At 40.4% G+C, this 20878-nt stretch overlaps 1 protein-coding gene across 1 annotated transcript in view; it reads right to left on the reverse strand.

The window, feature by feature from the left end:
* Positions 1–13451: 13451 nt before the first annotated feature.
* The window catches only part of SLC26A4 (solute carrier family 26 member 4), a gene marked incomplete at its 5' end in the record, with an annotated part of 41712 nt that continues 34285 nt past the window's right edge, over positions 13452–20878 (reverse strand). The window contains 3 exons of the mRNA XM_080664883.1: positions 13452–14656; positions 17111–17194; positions 19691–19833. Coding sequence (XP_080521009.1) covers positions 14633–14656; positions 17111–17194; positions 19691–19833 — 251 coding nt within the window. The 3' untranslated portion in view covers positions 13452–14632. The remainder of the gene's footprint in view (positions 14657–17110; positions 17195–19690; positions 19834–20878) is intronic.

Consider the following 20878-nt stretch of genomic DNA (forward strand, 5'->3'; position numbering starts at 1 on the left):
GCAGGGATCAGCCCTAAACCGGAAGTCGGACATCCCCCAAGGGGTCCCAGATTGCAAGAGGGCACAGGCCAGGCTGAGGGACCCGCCACCCCCACCTTGTACAAATTCGTGCACCAGGTCTCTAGTATTTATATAATACACACTTTTTAGCAGAAGGTGCTCACAAAATACTTGTTGACTTACTGAAGAATTTATCATCAGAGATACTAGTAAATGGCCTATCAAAATAAAAATTTAACTTTTACTCACAAATAAATGTGGCAAACAAATGAATAAAAGCTCACAATAAAAAATAGCTAATTAGCCCACCAGCATGGCTTAGTGGTTGAGTGTTGACCTATGAACCAGGAGGTCATGGTTCGATTCCTGGTCAGGGCATATGCCTGGGTTGTGGGCTCTATCACCAGTGTGGGGTGTATAGGATATAGTGGATCAATGATGTTTCTATCTCTCTCTCCCTTCCTCTCTGTAGTCAATAAAAGTATGTTTTAAAAAAATAGCTAATTAGCCCTGGCTGGTGTGGCTCAGTTGTTTGGAGCATTGTCCCATAAACTGAAAGGTGGCAGGTTCAGTTCCTGATCAGGGCACGTAGTTGGGTGCAAGTGGGAGACAGACAATCATTGTTTCTCACATCAATGTTTTTCTCTCTCTTCCCCAATTCCTCTCACTAAAATCATTTTTTAAAGCTACTTATGATAGGAGGTCACTGACCACTAGGATTATAAAGAATTAGTGACCATTTATTACACCAATATTCAGAGTTCACTGATAAAACGAGAAAAGAATATCTAATGCCAGAAGATAATTCACGTCTTCAAACAGAAGGAACTCAAGCAGCATAGCATGTCTGAGCTTTTCTTGCGGGAGAAAAAACCCTATAGTGTGTGTTTGTTTATACATATACACATATACAACAGTGAAATCCAGCCAATTAGAAGAGAAATTAAAATTTTAAAATAAGATTGAATAACCGTGGTAAATAATTTATTCAACAAGTACTTATTAGTGCCAAATACTCTTCTAGTAATTTTAATATATCAGTGAACAGAGCAAATAACCCATCTTGCCTCTGTGAAACTTACATTCTAGTGAAATATAACTGGTTTAGATATATAACTTTACCAATACTAAACAATTATGGTTACAGAACAAAATGTGAACGATATAAACCTGAAAATAAATATGCAATGAAAAATTATGGACAGGTGACAGAAAGCATGTGAGTATTAATTTTTCATGGGTTGTCTACCTTTAATGTCTAAAATTAAAAAGTAGTTTAAAATATTAATAATAACTCCTGAAAGGTTTTCATAATTTCTTAACCCAGAAAGAGCTCTTACAAAGTAATATTCCTCATATTAAAGGAAAATGTTTTTACCTCTTGTTCTTTTGTTGTATCAAATTCAAGTAAAATGAATTAAAATTAGAATATTTCAATTAAAATAGCATCTATCATAGAGCATTGTACTAAATCATCAATAGAATTGACTCAGTGTTTTATGTTAATTAAGGACTCTGGAATTTTAGCTTTGCCACTTCTGAGTGACCTTAGGCAACTCAAGGTTTCCTTGTCTCACTTAACATATTCTGCAAAATAGGGATAGTTGTTCCCACCTCCTAGTGTTGTTTTGGAGGTTAAGTTAGACAATGAATTTAAATAGATTAACATGACATCTAACACAATGCCTAATAAATAATAAGCACTTAATGAAGGTTAGTCACCTTCATCTTTAATCACAAGCAGGGAAAAAATCCTGGACTCAAAGCTGTTTAGGAGATGATGTCCACTAGGTGGCACCAGCTCCCACTTTAATACGCTATGCTGTATTCCACCAAAAGTTTGGAAGTCATATGAAGAGGCAGAAATAGAACTGCAGTGGTAACAAGACAATGTGCATTTATAGATATAAATATATTGTGACCCACAAACTAAGTATTTGATCCATAATAATTATTAAAAGCATATCTAAAGCAATTACCAGTCAAACGTGTTCTGGTTTGATTCCCAGATCGGAGGAGATTTCTCTGCAGAGAGACTTTGAGAAGCCCTCCTGTTTTGCATTGGGGTGTGGTGGCGTGATGCTTGGTCAGGTTTGACTAATAACTGGGGCTTTTGTTTTCCAGAAATGTGTTCCTCCTGCTTTGTTTTGCAGAGCAGGGTGTGACTTGGAGAGGGGCCTTGCAGAAGGCTAGAGATTTTTATGTACTGTGGGACGAAACTTTTGCAGGGATGGACTGAGAAACAGGCAGCTGACATAGGGACAGAAACTTGGAAGTGCAGAAAAGTTCAGATAGGGAAGAGTTTTAGCAAGTTTTTTATGTGGTAAGGAAAATCAATAGTGTGTTTGCTAATATACTTTTCTGACATCTGAAAAAATGATCTTAAGATAGAGCAGGAACAAAATGGGCTGGACATTTCAATACTTTTTTTTACTTTTTTTTCTTGTCATCCCTTTCTATTATCCCTAAATCTTCGACCTATGAACCAGGAGGTCACAGTTTGATTCCCAGTCAGGGCACATGCCTGGGTTGTGGGCTAGATCCCCACTGTGGAGCATGCAGAAGGCAGCTGATCAATGATTATCTCTCATCATTGATGTTTTTATCTCTCCCTCTCCCTTTCTAAAATCAACCAAAAAAAATATTTTTTAAAATCTTGTTTAAAATATGTTCTGTTTTAGGGAGTTACAGGAGAAGTTTGTTTCCATCTTTGGGCTGGATTATTACACCAATTGGAACCAAATTACAGAAGTAAGGTGATGAAGTGTGTGAAATGTGAGAAGATTCTGTGGGAATCCTCATTAATACTTAGAAAAATCAGATAAAAGCCTGGAAATACTACAGTTTCACAGGATGGAAGACTCTGTCATTTGGTATCAAAGGTCAGGGCAGTTCCAGAAGACTGGCCATGTTAATACACTAGTCCAGAGAAGGTCTAGGGCAGGGGTGGGCAAACTTTTTGACTCGAGGGCCACAATGGGTTCTTAAACTGGACCGGAGGGCCGGAACAAAAGCATGGATGGAGTGTTTGTGTGAACTAATATAAATTCAAAGTAAAGGAGCAGAGGGGAGAGCAAGAGAACTCTCCACTCTTTTGGCTCCGCGGGCCGGATCTGGCCCGCGGGCCGTAGTTTGCCCACGGCTGAGGGGCTTTAGGTGGATACAGAACAGGGAGGAGTTGACAGACAAAGCATAACAGGGCAAAAGTGAAGTGGAGATGGAACAAATGTGGAGCAGAATTAAGTTGGTTAAGAGGAGAAATTGAAAAGAACAATTATTTCTGAGGTCGGGTTTCTGAGCTTTCTGTTAAGAAAGAAAATAAAGGCTAGTGGCATTCCCATTCCTTCAGCTTCCTACTCCTCACCCCAACCTATCCTTACTTCTTTGCTATACCAGAGGAAAGGGAATTCTTTGTCTTATATGTGCTAACTTTGCTCTTGTCTACACACCATCAGTTATCTATTCCCTTCCATACATCTTTCATTCTTTCATTACTGGTTCTATTCTCATGAAATATTTTTAAAAAGTTGAAGTTGCTACCTTTTAAACCAAACAAAACTCTCTCTTGTCATTTGGCATCTTATAATTACTGTCCTGTTCTTTTTTCCTTTGCAACCAAGCTTCTATACAGAGCAGTCTCCCTGGCTTCACTTCCTCTCTTCTCTTCCTATTCCCTCCCTGCACTCTGGCCATTTTGCCAATACCCAACTGCAAATGGCCCCACTGAGGTTACCAGTGAACTTCTTCATGTTAAAATCGTGTGGTTTTTCAGCCTGAATCTAAGCTCTCTGCAGCATGTGCAACCGTTAATGTTTATTCAATAATTATTGAGCACCTACTATGTGTTTGACACTGTTCTAGGCACTGTGACATATAGATAGATGAGGTCCTGCCTCAGAGGTGTAGCCAGGTTATGACATCAGAGTTATCGGGCCTGGGCCAGAGCAAGGGGGATGTTGAGCCCCACAACTTTGATTGGGGGGCAGCAAGCACTTATAAAAATCCAACCTTTGATTAGCTTCCCTGCTTGCATTGCAACTGAATTTCGGACTGCTTGCTCATATGTTACTTACATCATATTATTAACAACTCTGCTATCAACATACTATCTTACAACTGCTGAAAATGTAATACTTTAGGAGGAAATGACCACTCCTTATGCTCCTAAACTCCACCTCTCCCCCAATTAAGCTTTCCTTATATCCTCTTGTAGCTTTCTTTGTAGTCGGGAGGAGACTCACAGTGTACATGTAAGGAACCTTTTACAGATCCCTTGCCCACTTCCACCATGTAAAGACACAGTGAAAATGCATCTTCTGTGAACCAGAAAGTAGATCCTCACCGGATACCCAATCTGTCAGAGCCATAGTCTTTGACTTTCCAGCCCCCATAACTGTGAGAAATAAATGTTTGTTGTTTATAAGCCACTGAGCTTATGGCATTTTTGTTATAGCAGCCTGAATGGACTAAGACAAGCACCCATGGCACCAGTTGGGGATGGAGAAGTGCTTTACATAGTGTGATCAAAGAAGGCCTCTTTGGGAAGATGACTTTTAAGCTGAGACTTATAAAGAGATAATTGTTAGAAAAACTTGGGGGGAAGCCTGCCAGGCAGAAGGAAGAGTAAGTGCAAAGGCACTGAGGACTTGGGATGTTGGAGTCATGAAAGGACACCCGTGTGCCTAAAGCTGTGTAATATGACCGTGGTTAGAAAGGCCACCCAAGAGAGTGGAACTGAGACACAAAAGGGGCCGGATCCAGAGCACAGGTACAGGGGTTTGCTCTGATAAGAGCAGAAACACACATACCGTTTAAAGCTCTTTTCCCTTAGTTTTAACAATGTCACTCTCTCTTAATTCTCCCCCTTCCTCTCTGTTCCTCTTCAGTCTCCTTTTCAGAACCCCTCCCCTTCATTTTGGTTGTCAGCAGGGTTCTGTCCACATCTGCCTTCTAATTATCCTCTCCATATTTTCTTATCCCTAACCATCAGGCTGGACCACTCTCTTGGGCTTCACACTCTCATATCCAACTGTAGATATGCATTTTAGTCTCCCAGATTAAATCTCCAGCCCAGGCCTGTCCTCTGACCTTCTGATTTACCTACTTATTTGACACTCCACTTAGATGGACGTATCTTGACTTTGACATGTCTGAACTCGGGATTTTTTTAACTCCACCTCCCCCAACATACAAAACACAACATGAATGGAAGCAGGGCAGGGAGAGGTGTTTGCTTATTGGTGGCCCAAGTTCCACTTCTGTTCATAACTTCTGCCCCATTCTTTGATACAGATTTGAAGTTTTTTTATGTTTTATTTTTTAAATTGATTTTAGAGAGGGAGGGAGGGGAAGAGAGAGAGAAACATCAACGTGAGAGAGAAACACGGATGGGTTGACTCCCACACGTGCAACCTTTTGGTGTATGGAACAGCGCTCCAACCAACTGAGCCACATCAGCCAGTACTGAAGTTTTTAATTATTTTTAAAATTTAAATTATTTATTGTTGAAAGTATTACATATGTCTCCCTTTCCCCCCCATTGACCTCTCCCCAGCCACTCCTACCCCCACACACACACCTGTCAGAGTGGCTATCATCAACAAATCAACAAACAACAAGTACTGGTGAGGATGTGGGAAAAAAGGAACCCTCATGCACTGCTGGTCGGAATGCAGACTGGTTCAGCCACTGTGGAGAACAGTATGGCATTTCCTCAAAAAATTAAAAATAGAATTGCCATTTGACTCAGTAATCCCACTTCTAGGAATATATAACAAGAAATCAGAAACACCAATCAGAAAGGATATATGCACCCCTATGTTCATAGAGCACAATTTACAATAGCTAAGATTTGGAAACAGCCTAAGTTCCGATCAGCAGATGAGTGGATTAAAATACTGTGGTACATCTACACAATGGAATACTACATGGCTGTAAAAAGAAAGAACTCTTACCATTCGAAACAGCATGGATGGACCTGGAGAGCATTATGCTAAGCAAAATAAGCCAGTCAGAGAAGGATAAGTATCACGTGATCTCACTCATTTGTGGAATATAATGAACAACCTAAACTGATGAACAAAAATAGATCCAGAGACATAGAAACATTGAACAGACCCGTCAAACCTCAGAGGGAAGGCAGCTGAGGGTGAGGGGGGCAGGGAGAGTAAGAGCAACCAAAGGACTTGTATGTATGCATATAAGCATAAGAGTGGACACAGACAGTAGGGGCTTGAGGGCATGACATTTTTTATTCTTCTGTAAAATAGCATTGTAAACATTGGAGCTCACCAATACTTGCAGCACTCCTTTCTGACCTAGACATTTGAGAGGACTTTGTCCACATCCTTGAAGTTAGGCATGGCTATTGCACTTACTTTGGCCTCTGAAATGTGAGTGAAAGTTACATGTATTGCTTCTGGATGGAAATATCTAAGAGAAGGCACACAATTCTCCTTGTTACCTTTTTTTTTTTTTTTTTTTTTAACTTTGTTCCTGGTTATCATTTGTTGAGGTGTAGATGTCTAAGATAAAAGAGCCTGGAATGCTGAGCCTTCATATGGAAGAAAACTGCCCAGAGAGTCATTTAGACCCACAGCAAACTCTGAGCAAGGAAGAAAATAGAAGAAAAAGAGCTTTGTTTTATAAGTCACTGAGGCTTTGCTTTTTTAGTTTTCAGGTGTGTGTATTTTTGGTTAGTGTTGTGTAATCAAACGCTATGCAATTAGATACTTAAGACAAATCTCTCCCAGCTCTTACTTCCAAGTAGCTGGTCCCCTCTAAGCATCAACTAAATAGAAATTCTGGAGCTGCCAGGACCCCCAAACAGCCCCTCTTCAAATCTCCCCAGTTTCAGTTCTCCTCACCATTCACTTAGTTGCTCAATCATGAATCCAAAAACAGGATCATCTTTTTTGTTGTTTTGTTAATCTCACCTGAGGATATTTTTCCATTGATTTTTTGAGAGAGTGGAAGGGAGGGGGAGAGACACATTGATTGGTTGCCTTCCACATGTGGCCCTGCCAGCGATCAAGACTGCAACTGAGGCACATGCCCTTGACCAGAATTGAACCCAGGACCCTTCTGTCCATAGAACGATGCTCTATCCACTGAGCCAAACCGGCTAGGGGAGGGATCATCTTAATTCCTCCCTCTTGCTCACTCCCACAATCTGATCACCAAGTTTTCCTGAGTATGTCTCAGATTTGTCCTGGACATATGCAATTGCCTTCTTCTTGTTCCTGCTTCCAGTCTTGGAATATACATAATGCCTTCAAAATCAGGTTCATAAAGAGTCTCCCGTAAAACTTCTCCCTCCTGCCCATCCCAGCCACCGGGTTCCTTTTACTATAGGCGGCTCAAATGACCAGATACTTACGTATCCCTGGAGAGCTACTCTGCAGATAGACACAAACAGATGTAGGTCTCTTTCAGAGTAATCTTCCCAAAACAAAACCGGCCATGTTTTTCCCCAGCCTAAAGCCTTTCAACACCTTCCCATTACAAACTCGAGTTTTAGGACCCTGTGTTGGCAACCTCCCAGTCCTGCTGATCTTTCCATTGCAGACAACCCCCTTTTCAGCTGAGATCTTTGCTATCTTGGGACTTTTACTATGCTGTTCCCTCTGCTTGGACAATTCTCCCCCAGGTCTGAGTTTGCTAATTCTTTCCTTAAATACTACCTCCTCATAGGGGAGTGCAGAGCCTTTCCACCCTGTGATTATCTGTAACAGAAGGCCCTCCATTTGTTACTTTGAAGCCCCTACCACAAGGAGATGTCATTTATTTTTTGGGATGTTTTATTACCATCTCCCATACGTTTCATGAGAACAGAGATTGTCTGTTTTGTTTACCACTCATTGTATAGCCAGCTCTTAGTTCTGTGCCTATTACAAAATAGGTGCACTGTTAACAATGAATGAATAAGGAACTGATGAGAAAACTTAACGTCCTAAAAAGGGGTGTGTGTGCAAATGATACTAAAAAGAAACTAGCCTGGCTGGCATGGCTCAGTGATTGAGCGTTGACCTGTGACCCAGGAGGTCATGGTTCGATTCCCAATCAGAGCACATGCCTGGGTTGCAGGCTCCATCCCCAATGTAGGATGTGCAGGAGGCAGCCGATCAATGATTCTCTCATCATTTTTATCTCTCTCTCTCCCTTCTTGTCTGAAATTAATAAAAAAAAAATGTTTTTAAAGAGAGAAACTAGCCTTAGCTATTTAAGCAGGCAATTTGGCCTTCATGTGGTTTCTCCTCTGAATACAGATTTTTATCCTGAGCTTCCTCACACTGTGTGGCTGACTATGTCTCTGTTTAGGCCAACCACTGACTGTAGAGAGGAGGAACTGCAGTAAATAAGAGCGGAGCGTCACTCCCAAGGGTTCAAGACCTTGAATTCTTTGGGAGAAAGTGACAGCAAGCACAGAGCTTTCCTTTGCCAGACCTTGTATTTTGTCACAGACATCTAATAACTGGTTTAAACAGAAATATTAAGCAATCACTTCTTCCTTTGTTTTTGGAACCAAAAATTCTTTTTGTTTACAAGCAAGTAAAACCAGAGAAGACAATGACTCTTACTATAGAAACAGCATGTTTATAAGGAAATGTTAACTCTACAATCTCAAATCAGTATCTGTTTCTGCCCTAAGTGCTTTAATATAGCACATATTTTTCTAATTATGAAAGTAATGCCTCATATCATTATAGATAATAGAATATTAAAATTGTATTTAAAAGGATAAAAGTAGGGAAATAAAATCACATCCATGGAATAGGCTTGTTTTTTCTAAATCACAAAAGCTAATATGTCCATGTCCATCTGTTACTCTCTCCTTGGAAACTAAACAACAAAAGCTTCATTCATTTCTACTTTAATTACACCTTCTGAATTTATTTCTAGGTATCCAGGTCAGTTGACTGGATTAGCTAAGTAATGTAACCCAGCCATTTTGCCCTTATCTCTTACCAGAGTTGAGGATAAAATTCAAGATCCTTAATGTGGTATACAAGGCCCCTCATAATCTGGCTCCAGTCCACCTCCCAGCCTCATTTCTCACCACTTCCTTCCCTTACCCACTTAATTAGGAGCTTACCAGAGAAAGGTCATGAGCTCCCCAGTGTGTTTGAATGGTCCAGACCTCTCCTATTCACCTCAGTAGTTCTTTGCAGGGGATAGAAGGATGACCAGGCCTTTTTTGTGTATGGTATAGGTGTGGGGGAATGGGTTACACGATCCTGATGTGCTAGATTTACCACAAACTGATGAGCTGGTAAGTGAATTCATCTGGAAGGGATAAGGTTGACTACTTTGATCAATTCGCAGAGATCAGAGTCTGTCCTCATGTGTGGCAGTGCCACCTAGATCACAGGCATCTCGAAGAGAGCAGCAATGACCCAAATGTGTCCCCCTCCAAAATTTCTATGTCAAAGTCATAATCCCAAAGTGATGGTGTTTGGAGGTGGGGGTGATCAGGAGAGTGGAGCCCTCATGATGGGATTAGTGCTCTTACAAGAAGAGGCCAGAGAGCCAGCTATGTGAGAGGACAGCCCTCTCAAACCCGGAGGAGGGCACTCACCAAGAGCTGACTGCTAGGCTCCAGAACTGAGAGGAATAAATGTGTGTTGTTTCAGCCCCCAGTCTTTGGTAATGTGTTACAGCAGCGTGAACTAAGACAAAAGCCATGCCTGGTCTCCCTTCCAAAGAGTCTCCACCAACTTGCAGGGCTGGTTGTCAAGGACTTGTGACCTTCAGATGCTCCTCCTGAATGGCCTAGAGCCCCTCCATGACTGGGCTGGTAATGAATACAAATGCAAATCACAAACAAATTCTAAAATAGAATAGTAGGTGGTCAACTCTTCCTGCTCATAGGAAGTATAATCTGAGAGGTGCTCCTCCAACTCCAGCCATAGGCTGGGATGCTGGGGTGTGAACAGGTGCATCTGCCCTCGCAGTGCTTTTTAAAAAGGGCCCTCAGAAGGAGTCTTATGCTGATGGTACAGTTAAGCATCTTGATTGTGGTGGTGTTTACATGAAACTATAGTTGGCATAAAATTGCATAGACACACACACACAAATGAGTATATGTGTAACTGGTGAAATATGAATAAGATCTATGGTGTGTACCAATGCCAATTTCCTGGGTTTTATGTTGCACTGCAGTTATGCCAGATGTTAACATTGGGGGAGGCTGGGTGAAGGGTGCATGGGAATCTTGCTGTACAGTTCTTTGCAAATTCCTGTGAATCTGTATTTCAAAATACAAATTTTTTACGGGGGGAGGGACTCAGAATACTGTAGTACTTGATCTAAGATATAAAATAGTGAATTAGAGATGGCCTTGAAGCTAGAAGATCCTGTTCCTCTGTGTCCAGGTCCAAAGATGTTCCTGAAGAAAAGAATGAAGGGGACAACTTAGCAGATTCACAATGAATAGAGGCTGGGAGTGCTAGAGTAGGCCTGAGAAGCCTAGGAAACTCTGAATGTCGTATATGCTCAGGTGACTGCCATCCACCATGTTGGCCTTATTCAGCATCACTGCAGCTTATTTTGGTCTTCCAACAGTATTTATTAAGCACCTACTGTGTGCCTGGCATTCTTCACTCTTCTAGTGCTTGGAATATGTCCAAGAATAAAACAAAGAATCCTGCCCTAGTGAAGCCTATGTTCTAACAAGGGGAGGAGGCCGGGAAAGAAAATAAGCAGTAACAAGTGAATCCTAGAGCATTCTAGCAGGTGATAACTATTATGTGGGAAGAAAATAGAGCCAGGTAAGGGGGACCAAGAATCAGAAGGTAGTATGGGAAGAATGTTGCTAAATTATCAGAGTTCTTAAATGATTATATTAAAATTAATCCTCTATTTGAATTTCTTTGCCCACTACCAAATTCTATTATTCCTATTCCTGATTTCTTCTCTCCGTCTTTTATTTTAACCTTCCTTTTTTCTGTTTCTTCAATTAATTCCTTTTTTATTTATCTCCCTTCCTTAATGCCATCAGTGGTTTTTTTTACCTGAGTGATAAGAGTAATTGCAAACTTAAAATTTAGCATTTTTAATTATATTTAATAGTTTTGTTCAGAAGAGCCACAGTCGAGTATTTAAAAGATAACTTTACATTTAATTTAAGAAATATGTGCAGTAATTTCCAAATGTACAATTTGATATCTTTATTTATTGAAATTCATATACAACACTGGACTCATATAGGTTAAAAACATAACAAAAAATTTTAATTTCAAGTAAAATTTCCATTGGCAATACAGAATTAAAATATGTATATTATTTAAAAATGCATGGAAGAGACAGTATTCCTATTGCTTGGGAAACTAGTCAAATATCCTGGTCTTATATAGTCACAAATGGAACCAGGATTTCACAAAACTCTAGCCTTACTGTAAAGGATTACTTTGGTTATTTCCTTCAACTAATAAAAAAATAAGCAGTGCATATTTCCTCTATTGAACAGAGGTATTCATTCATTTTCTGCAAGACTTTTATATTCACTCTTTAGAGAGATGATTTATTGCCATTATAAGCAGGTATTACTGTGAAAATGAGATAACATTATAATCCTGGTTATACTGTACCCAGCATGGGGAGAAATCTGTTCTAAATCAATTAAAGACAGAATAACGCATGAGCATGAAAGAATATTGTAACATCACAATCCATTACAACTCACTCAAATTCCAGTGTGCAGAATGGGGGTGGGGATGGCAATGATGATTCTTTTAACCAATTTGGTATGATCACTGATGATATTCCTTCAGAAGTAGAGACCTTGTTTCTCATTGTTTATAAGAAAAAACAGGTAAGACATGCTGCCTTTGGATTTGGGAATTTCCTACATCTGTGCCAAAGGTAGAATGTAATTCTCAACCAGGCAAGACATTGTGTCCGTTGGGGACCTGAGTGTTTATTTTTCCCTAGAAATGAAGTACAACTTCATTTACTTGAGTGTGAAATGTAGGGTGTTCCCCCAAAATGTATACACACACTTTGAATAATTATAAAGGCAGTGTTTATTAAAACACATTTCATTTTCAAAATTGAACTATCAGCTGCTAAAGTGTGTATACATTTTTGGGGGGACACCCTGTATATGGGAATATACCCCAGGACCACAGCCCATCTACACTAATAAAAGAGAAACATGCAAATTAACCATCACTCCACTACTCCCACAAGCCACGCCCACCAGCCAATCAGGAGTGAGTATGCAAATTAACCCAACCAAGATGGCGGCTGGCCACAGAGCTGGAGCAAGCAGGAGGCTTGGGTTGCCCCGGCGATGGAGGAAGCCAAGCTTCCCGCCCGCCCTGGCCACCGCTCAAGGCTACAAAGTTTCAATTATAGAAGATAAATAAATCCTAGATACTTGCTTCCAGCCAGCCCTGGCCTCTGCTCAAGGAGGTGCTGAAAAAAAAAAAAAAAAGGAGGGGCTGGTGGGATCTTGGGTCACGGGGGGGGGTGATCAGGCCAGGATGGGACGGCAGGGGCCATTGGAGGTAAGCAGATCAGCAGGGGGGCCAGTTGGAGGTGAGCAGGCCATCAGTGGGGGGTCAGTTGGAGGTGATCAGGACAGCAGGGGGGGGCAGTTTGGAGTGAGCAGGCCAGCAGGGGGGGGGCAGTTGGGGGTGAGCAGGCCAGTGGGAAGGGAAGGCGGGGGCGAGCAGGCCAGCAGGGGGGGCAGTTGGGGGTGAGCAGGCTGGCACAGGGGCAGTTGGGGGTGAGCAGGCCTGCAGGCAGAGTGGTTAGGGCAGCCGTGGGCAAACTACGGCCCGCGGGCCGGATCCAGCTGTTCTATCCAGTTCTCTTGCTCTCCCTTCCGCTCCTTTACTTTGAATTTATATTAGTTCACACAAACACTCCATGCTTTTGTTCCGGCCCTCCGGTCCAGTTTAAGAACCCATTGTGGCCCTTGAGTCAAAAAGTTTGCCCACCCCTGGGTTAGGGGCAATCAGGCAGGAAGGCAGGCAGGTTGAGCGGCTGGAGCCAGCAGTCTCAGATTGTGAGAGGGATGTCTGACTGCCGGTTTAGGCCAGATCCCTGTAAACTGGCAGTAGGACATCCTTTGAGGGGTCCCAGATTGGAGAGGGTGCAGGCTGGGCTGAGGAACACCCCCCCACCCGTGCACGAATTTCATGCATTGGGCCACTAGTGTATTATATATATTACCTAGAAATCATTGGCAGTCAGAAAAGATTAAGTAAAACTAAAAGCATATTTTCTGGCTCAAAATATGGATTTTTAAAAACCTAAACATTTTCGATGTAAATATTCCAAATATTTTTTCTTTTGCTATTGAGTTCATGTAGACTGTTCTGTCTTTAAAAACTCATTTTAAACATAGACTTATATCCAAATTATTTACTTCTAGATTTTTTTTGAAAGGTGCTCAGAATTCAGTTAAAGATCAGTTACTTTACATACTGCTAAATTTTAGAAAAAAACAAACTTATTTTAATCACCACAATCTTACAAACATATCAAAATTGTTTTTTGTTCAAAATAACACAATTTTTGTACTAGATTTTAAGTAGAACATACCACTATGTAACTCTATGCAGTGATTATTTCTATAAACTAAGTTAAAATTGCATTTTTAAGGCAGAGATAGTCTTTCATATATTTTATTTGATCCTAATTGTGATCCATGATTATCATATCAAAAGGTGATTTTGATAAACCACAATAATCTTTTTATTGCTTCACCTCTCTAAATCAATGCTTTTAAAATATATCAGCCTAGTTCTGCAGCTTTGAAGTGGACCTTGATTCTGAATTCTGGTTACATATATGGTCACTATAACATTCATGATTAAGTACTTACCAAATTTGCATTTTAAAAACTTCTTTGCCGTGTTTACCAAAAGTGATTTTTGAAGGCCTTTATTGATAAATGCATTAACAATTCTATATCAGCATTTACTCAGTGGGCACTCACCCTGTGATTCAGTGCAGCTCATGGGGATCCAGGCCAGTCAGAAATGGAATGCTTTAATGATAATCATTCCTGACTCAACTGCCCACAGAGGCTTTTGGGTCACACTTATCCCGACTGAACAGAGGTACCCATTACCCACATGAACAGTGTTAGCCAATGTGTCAGAGGTACAGCAGCATGACATAAGCAGGTCCTAGCTAGACATTGTTAAATTGCCAGGGTAATTCTTCTCACCATTTTACACATTTTGGAGGTAAGCTATTTATTTTATAAATAAAGCCTAGAAACAATTTTAAATCTCTTTCAATGGTTAAGATTTTTTTTTAAAAAAATCAAAGGTTTTAAAAAAATCTAATGGGCCCAACTGGTGTGGCTCAGTGGTTGAGCATCGACCTATGAACCAGAGGTCTTGGTTCAATTCCCAGTTGGGGCACATGCCCGGGTTGCAGGCTTGATCCCCAGTGTGGGGCAGCTAATCGATGATTCTCTCTCATCGTTTATGTTTCTATCTCTCTTCCTCTCTGAAATCAATAAAAATATGTATATTTTTAAAATCTAATGGAAAAAGAATGAGTGTTTCAAGTCCAAAGAAGTAGTCAATGCAGAAAATGCTTGCATAGAATTACATTGGTGGTTAAACTTTGCCTTGCAGTCCTTGCTTATGGTGGCCTCCTGAGTCCACTTTCAGGAAGCAAGGCTACGCATAGCCTGTGGAAACAAAGGGGAAACAAAGTGTTAATACAACTGAATTCTCCTTAAGTCTTTTTACAAATATGTAAATGTTAGTGTTGATTGCTTGCATTTGCTCATCTTAGTTATATATTGTCATAATAAAAATAGGGTAAAAACTTAATTTTGTAACTCATCATCATTTAATTAGATTTATTTAAAATCAATAATTACTAATTATTGAGCACTTAATATGCATCCTTTAATTTCCACAACTCTTTGAGGTATTATTATTTCTATTTTACATGAAGACAGGATAAATAATTTGTCCAGTAAGTAGCAGAATCAAGGTTTGCACTCAAATCCATCTGGTTCTAAAGTCCATGTCCTTAAAACCACTCTGCATACTGCCTCACTACAGGAATCCTACCTGAATGATCTTGTTACATGGCAATCAAAAATACTTCTAAGCATGGAACGTACTGATGAATCTCAGAGGGAAGTGAGGAGGAGGGCCAGAAGAGATTAACCAAAGAATTATATGCATATATGCATAACCCATGAACACATACAATAGTGTGGGGAAGGCCAGGGGGAGGGGAGGTGGAAGAGGTCAATGGGGGGAAAAAGGGAGACATCTGTAATACTTTCAACAATAAAGATAAAAATTTAAAAATACTTCTATATAATGTGGAATTTTTTAAGTACCAGTTTTGATATGTGAGTTTGTACTCAACTAAGTTGGCCCTATATCCATAGTCATAAACTACACAGCTCAGAGATGATGTTCCTGAGCTCACTAAGCTGATGGGCTAAGATGCAGGACCTCCAGTTTTCACCCTAGCAGTGTATTTCCTCCACAAAAGTCTTCTCAGCCTGTCATCCTCACTGCCTGATTTTACCATAGGGGTTTGAATATTATGCTTCTCAACATTTTTAACAGGACCTGGAATAAGGCAGAGAAGGCATGCTTATCAGATTTTTATATGACACCAGTGGGGGTGCGTAATTAATATGCTGGGTGATAGATTCAGCATTCAAAAGGATGTCCTTCAATAGGACAGACAAGATATAATCTATCAGAAATGTATAGTCCTGCACTAGGAGGTCAAAAACCAATTACATAAATATAAATGGGGAACCCAGCTGGATGACAATTTATGTGAAAATGCCGAAGTCTTTAGTTGACCCCTGCTCAACAAAAGCAAAGATTTTGATGTAGCTATTATGAAAATAAACACATTTTTTTAAGTCATAGTAACAGAAATATCTTGATGAGACCAAGGTAAGTCATGGTTGCATAATCTCCACATTGGCCTAACCCGATCTAGGGTCTTGTGTCCACTTCTTTGCCAGAGAAGCCATGCCAAATTGTGTGTCTATGAGGAATGGTAAAGGGAACTGGAGGAGTCCCACCTGGAGCAGAGTCTGGTGGAGACCTCAAAGATACTCTCAAATATTTAAGGGCTGTTCGTGGGACGGTTTGTATGCTAGAGAAGGCAGATCTCAGCCACCAGTTATTAGAGAAAGGCCAAATCTAGTTTTGTAAGCACAACGAACACTTGGGAGATTTCCAAACATGTAACAAATTCCCTGGAAAGCTATTAGTTGCTGCCCGGTCAGTGTTGAGCTTTGACCTGTGAACCAGGAGGTCATGGTTCAATTCCTGGTCAGGGCACATGCCCGGGTTGCGGACTCAATGATCCCCAGTGTGGGGCGGGCAGGAGGCAGCCGAGCAATGATTATAATTATTGATGTTTCTATCTATCTCTCCCTTCCTCTCTGAAATCAATAAAAATATATATTTTTTAAAAAGCTACTAGTTTCCAATGTCTGGAAATGTTCACACAAAAGCTGAGTGAACATCCTTAGACGTGGTGTAGAGGGATTTCTGTGTGAGCACTACTTGATTTCTAAGACATGTTTCAACTTTCAATTTCTCTGATCTTCTTTTGTTAGTCCAAGTGGTGGAGCCACAATGTTCACTCAGATAACAAGTTTCAGTTGGGTTTCCTAGGAATTGACTGATGCCCCCAAGGGCATCAGAGATATATAGACTCAGTCTTAGAATTCTAAGTTATTATCAGCTGAAGAAACGTCATGAGATTCCTGTTCCTCACACACTCTCTCTGAAGCTTATGAAACTCCTGGGTTAGAAATTCACTCTAATCACCTTTCATCTACTCCTGAAGTCTTTGGAAGAAAAAGTATTCAGAGGCTTAGGCATAAAATCAGGACCGGCTGCTTCCAGTTGCTGATCCTATATGCCTGGGGGTAGAAGGTCCCCAAGTTCTTAATGTCTTCAAGGGAAAATTCTTGTTTTCCATTTTCCCCTTTCTCATAAGCCATCCTTTGGGTCTTTCTCCCCCGCCTTTTTGGGTCTTGTTTTAAAAAATGTTTTCTCTAGTTTGTATCAGACATAGTCACTATATGTATTACTCTATTCAAGATTTAATCCAAATTATTTTCTTTGAAAGGAAATAATGCTCATACCTCATCCTCGACATTAAGTTCTTCTTCAATCAGCTCTGCTTCCATTAATTCAAGAGGATCTTTATGGTCCTGGATGAGGGAGATCTTGACAAAGAGAACAGAGAATATTTATGGAAAATATAATAGCATCAACCCACCTGATACTCCACTGAAAATGACCTAAAGCGCTGCTGGTGCTTCTCATAATAATCTACATACTTCAAAATCTTTTTCAGCTTTCTTGTCCTTTTGTATTTCTCACTTCTCATTTTCCCTGTACCATGTTTTCACATTCAAGTGTGAACTGGCATAGTTCTCCATTGTTAACCTCCTTTTCCACTCTTTCCCAGCCTCTGAAGTGCATGCCTCTTAGGAGTCACCCAGCCTGCCTGAATGATTCAGCAGTCAATCGTGTCTTTATTTCAAGGGCTAAACTAAGAGCACTTAGTACAGCATTGAGCACGTACTGAATGGGCTCATGACTGATGACAATAAGCAGTCCCAAGTTAAATTGGATATTAATTTCATTGGAGATGGAAGCCAACATCTATGGACCAAGTTGGTTGTTCAGGAAAGTTCTGCTTCTTAGCAGTAATCAATAACAGAGGACACCAATAACAATTTGGACTTTGTCTTATGCATAAAGGATATTCCCAAAGCAATTCCAGATGTTTATCAAGATAAGAGTGACATTTCACTTTTAGCTACTTTTCATCTCACAAATCAATAACTCAATTCTCTTTGCTAGTGTGGAAATGAATTAGAAACTTCAGTCCCTGTGCAGATGGTCAGACATAATGGGAGAGTTAGAGGATAGGTGTAACTACAAATTGGACTCTCTTGGGATAGTCCTTGTGTTTGTCAAATGAAGGGATAGGGAGAGGGTCATATCACTGCATCCACAATATCCCTAAAATACAAATTATCCTTCCTGAAGAAAGGGAAAGTGCCACAGGCAGGGTTTATCATTACTATCCATCTGCCATATCCAGGGCTTTGTGCTAGATACTGAGGCTACACAAAAGTATAAGTTCCTGACCTGAGAAGCTACCACTAGTGCTCAGCCCGTTATCCAGTGAACCAGTAAGTACGTAAGCACCCAGTTATACTCAGTCTGACATTTGTTCAGGGTCAAAAATTCCATCCCAGCCACTCACAATGCTCCCTGATTACAAGCAATCTTGAGTCTAACACCGGTGGGGCACGGCTGGTTAGTGGCTTTTGTGACATTCGTGGGATCTGAGATCTTGGATAAGAACAGGGTGTAAACAAATAACAACTTTCCATGTTGAGAAAGAACTTGAAATTTTAAAAATCCTCACCCAAGGATATACTTTTATTGATGAGACAGAGAGAGAGAGAGAGAGAGAGAGAGAGAGAGAGAGAGAGAGAGAGAGAGGAAGAGGAGAGAGAGAGAGAGGAAGAGGAGAGAGAGAAACAATCCGTTACCTCTGGTACAGCCCCAACCCAGGATCAAACCGCAGCCTTTTGGTGTACAGGACAATGCTCCAACAAACTGAGCTACCTGGCCAGGGCAATTCTATTTTACTTTTAATGAGGGACCTTTTTTAGCTACTTTACATGATCCCACTTTGTTGTTTTTACCCGTGGGTTAGAAAATTCTAAGTTAGATAGAAAAAGGCTTATGAGTTTTCGAAGACAAGCATTTTGCATGTAGCTTTTTTTTTTTTTTTTTACATTTGTGGTTTTGCTACTTTTTTTTTTTTACTTTTTTTGTATTCAATGTCCAGATTTTGGTATTTAGGACTAGTATTTTCTCCAGCAGCATTAAGCAGAGCAATCTCTCCACTAACCATATCTTAAAAAGAATAATATGCTATTATTTTCTAAATTAGTTTTTTCACTTCAGACATTAACGTCAGTTTACAATAAGAATCTACTTTAATTTTAGCAGGGGGAGAGAAGCAATTTAAAATATAGTAGACTTCATCACTAAAATAATTATGATTGTTATTTTTATAGATAGTGTTTTTGTTTCCCAAATTCACTGTGGGAGGGTCTGTGAGAGAAGAGGTTCTTGTACCAGAATGCCCACCAGCTCTCCCAGGTATTGGATGAGAGGATGACAAAATAAGGAGTCCCCAGGAAATGGGGGTTTATTCTATTTCATGGGGCTAATTCATGGCTTTTAATTTTTTTTTCCTTTTCAAAGATCACTTAAGACCTAATGGATCCTATTTAAAGACATTTATCATCAAGAGTTTCTAGATTGCTAAGAATTGAAACTGCATTTGTATATACAATTCCCAGAAGCTCTGAGATTCAGTGCCCATATTCTAAAAAGGCACTACAGCTAAAGTCTATCTTTATTAGTAAACCTGCACATTATAGAGCTAATATGTATGAGGTGCTCCCAGGTGCTTTCCTATAAACTACCGTATTCAGTCTTCATATCTGCCCAGCAAAGTAAATGTTTTTACTCCCATTTTACTAGTGAGAAAATTGAGGCTCTGAGAAGTTAACCAGATGGTTTAACATGCTACTAGAGAGACTCAAAGCTAAATTTGTGGAATTTTTTGCCATTTATAGAAATCATGATAGTTCAGGAAAGATAAAAATGTAGAAAGGTAACATATTTACCGTTTCTAAAATGGAATCTTGAATTTCTTGAGATTTAACCCGGTTCTGTACGTGGAGGACAGCATCATGGACAGTCAAGAAGAATATATCCTTTCTGTTATCATTAAAGAAACCACATTTCTCCAGCTTTTCTATTACGTGGTCTTCAAAAGAAAGAAATAATGTTTAGTTAATCTCCAAGATATTTAGTAACATTAACCAATACTAAGCTTTGGCAGCTCCTTTTAATTCTTCCTTCTCATTTCCAGAATGTGACAGTGCTCTACACCCAGTTTCTTTTCCAGTAGCACATGTCATGGTTATACCACAACTGGTTGTATGTAGTAGATGGCCTTGGTTCCTGACCAGGTCCCCTTTGCCAGTGTCCCCATCCTCCAGCTGCTGTGATTCTGGCTGCTACTAGTTCACAGCTGTGGCCTTCTATGGAGACCTTTCCTGGGCCCATGGGAACCATCTCACCTGAAAAGGCCTGGGAGGTTATACCTCCATCCTTGCATGGCCTGCAGCCACTGACAGACTGACATGGGGGTGGGGGGTTAAAAGGCTGGCTCCCTGGCCTGAAGGAGGAATAGCCCTCGGGTGCTTTTCCTGCTGTGTGCTCCTTGGGAAATTAAGCTAAGGAAGACTTAAAAAAGGTTTTTAATCTTTATTGTTGAAAGTATTACCTATGTGCCCCACCCCCATTAGCCCCTTCTAACCCACCCCAGGCCTTCACCACCCTATTGTCTGTGTCCATGGGTTATGCATATATGCATACAAGTTCTTTGGTTGATCTCTTCCCACCCACCCACCCTGCCCCGCCTTCCCTCTGAGATTCTGCAATGTAATCTATGCTTCTATGTCTCTGGATCTATTTGTTCACCAGTTTATTTTGTTCATTAGATTCCATATTTGAGCAAGATCATGTGATACCTGTCTTTCTTTGACTGGCTTATTTCATGTAGCATAATACTCTCCAGGTCCTTTCATGTAAGGTAGACTTTTGTAACCATATCTTTGTCCAGCTTCTTCTCCTGCCCTAACCCGCTCCTCTCATTCCTTCATGAATTTTTCCAGGGTGTACTATCTCAGTAAATCACTTGTGCAAGAATCCTTACCTCAGTCTCTGTTCCTAGAGAACTCAGCCTAAGCATCAGTATCTTCCTACACACATACTCTCTTACGCTCACAGACAGAATCATACCCTGG

This window comes from Plecotus auritus, assembly GCF_963455305.1.
Source record: "Plecotus auritus genome assembly, chromosome: 4".
Taxonomy (NCBI): domain Eukaryota; kingdom Metazoa; phylum Chordata; class Mammalia; order Chiroptera; family Vespertilionidae; genus Plecotus; species Plecotus auritus.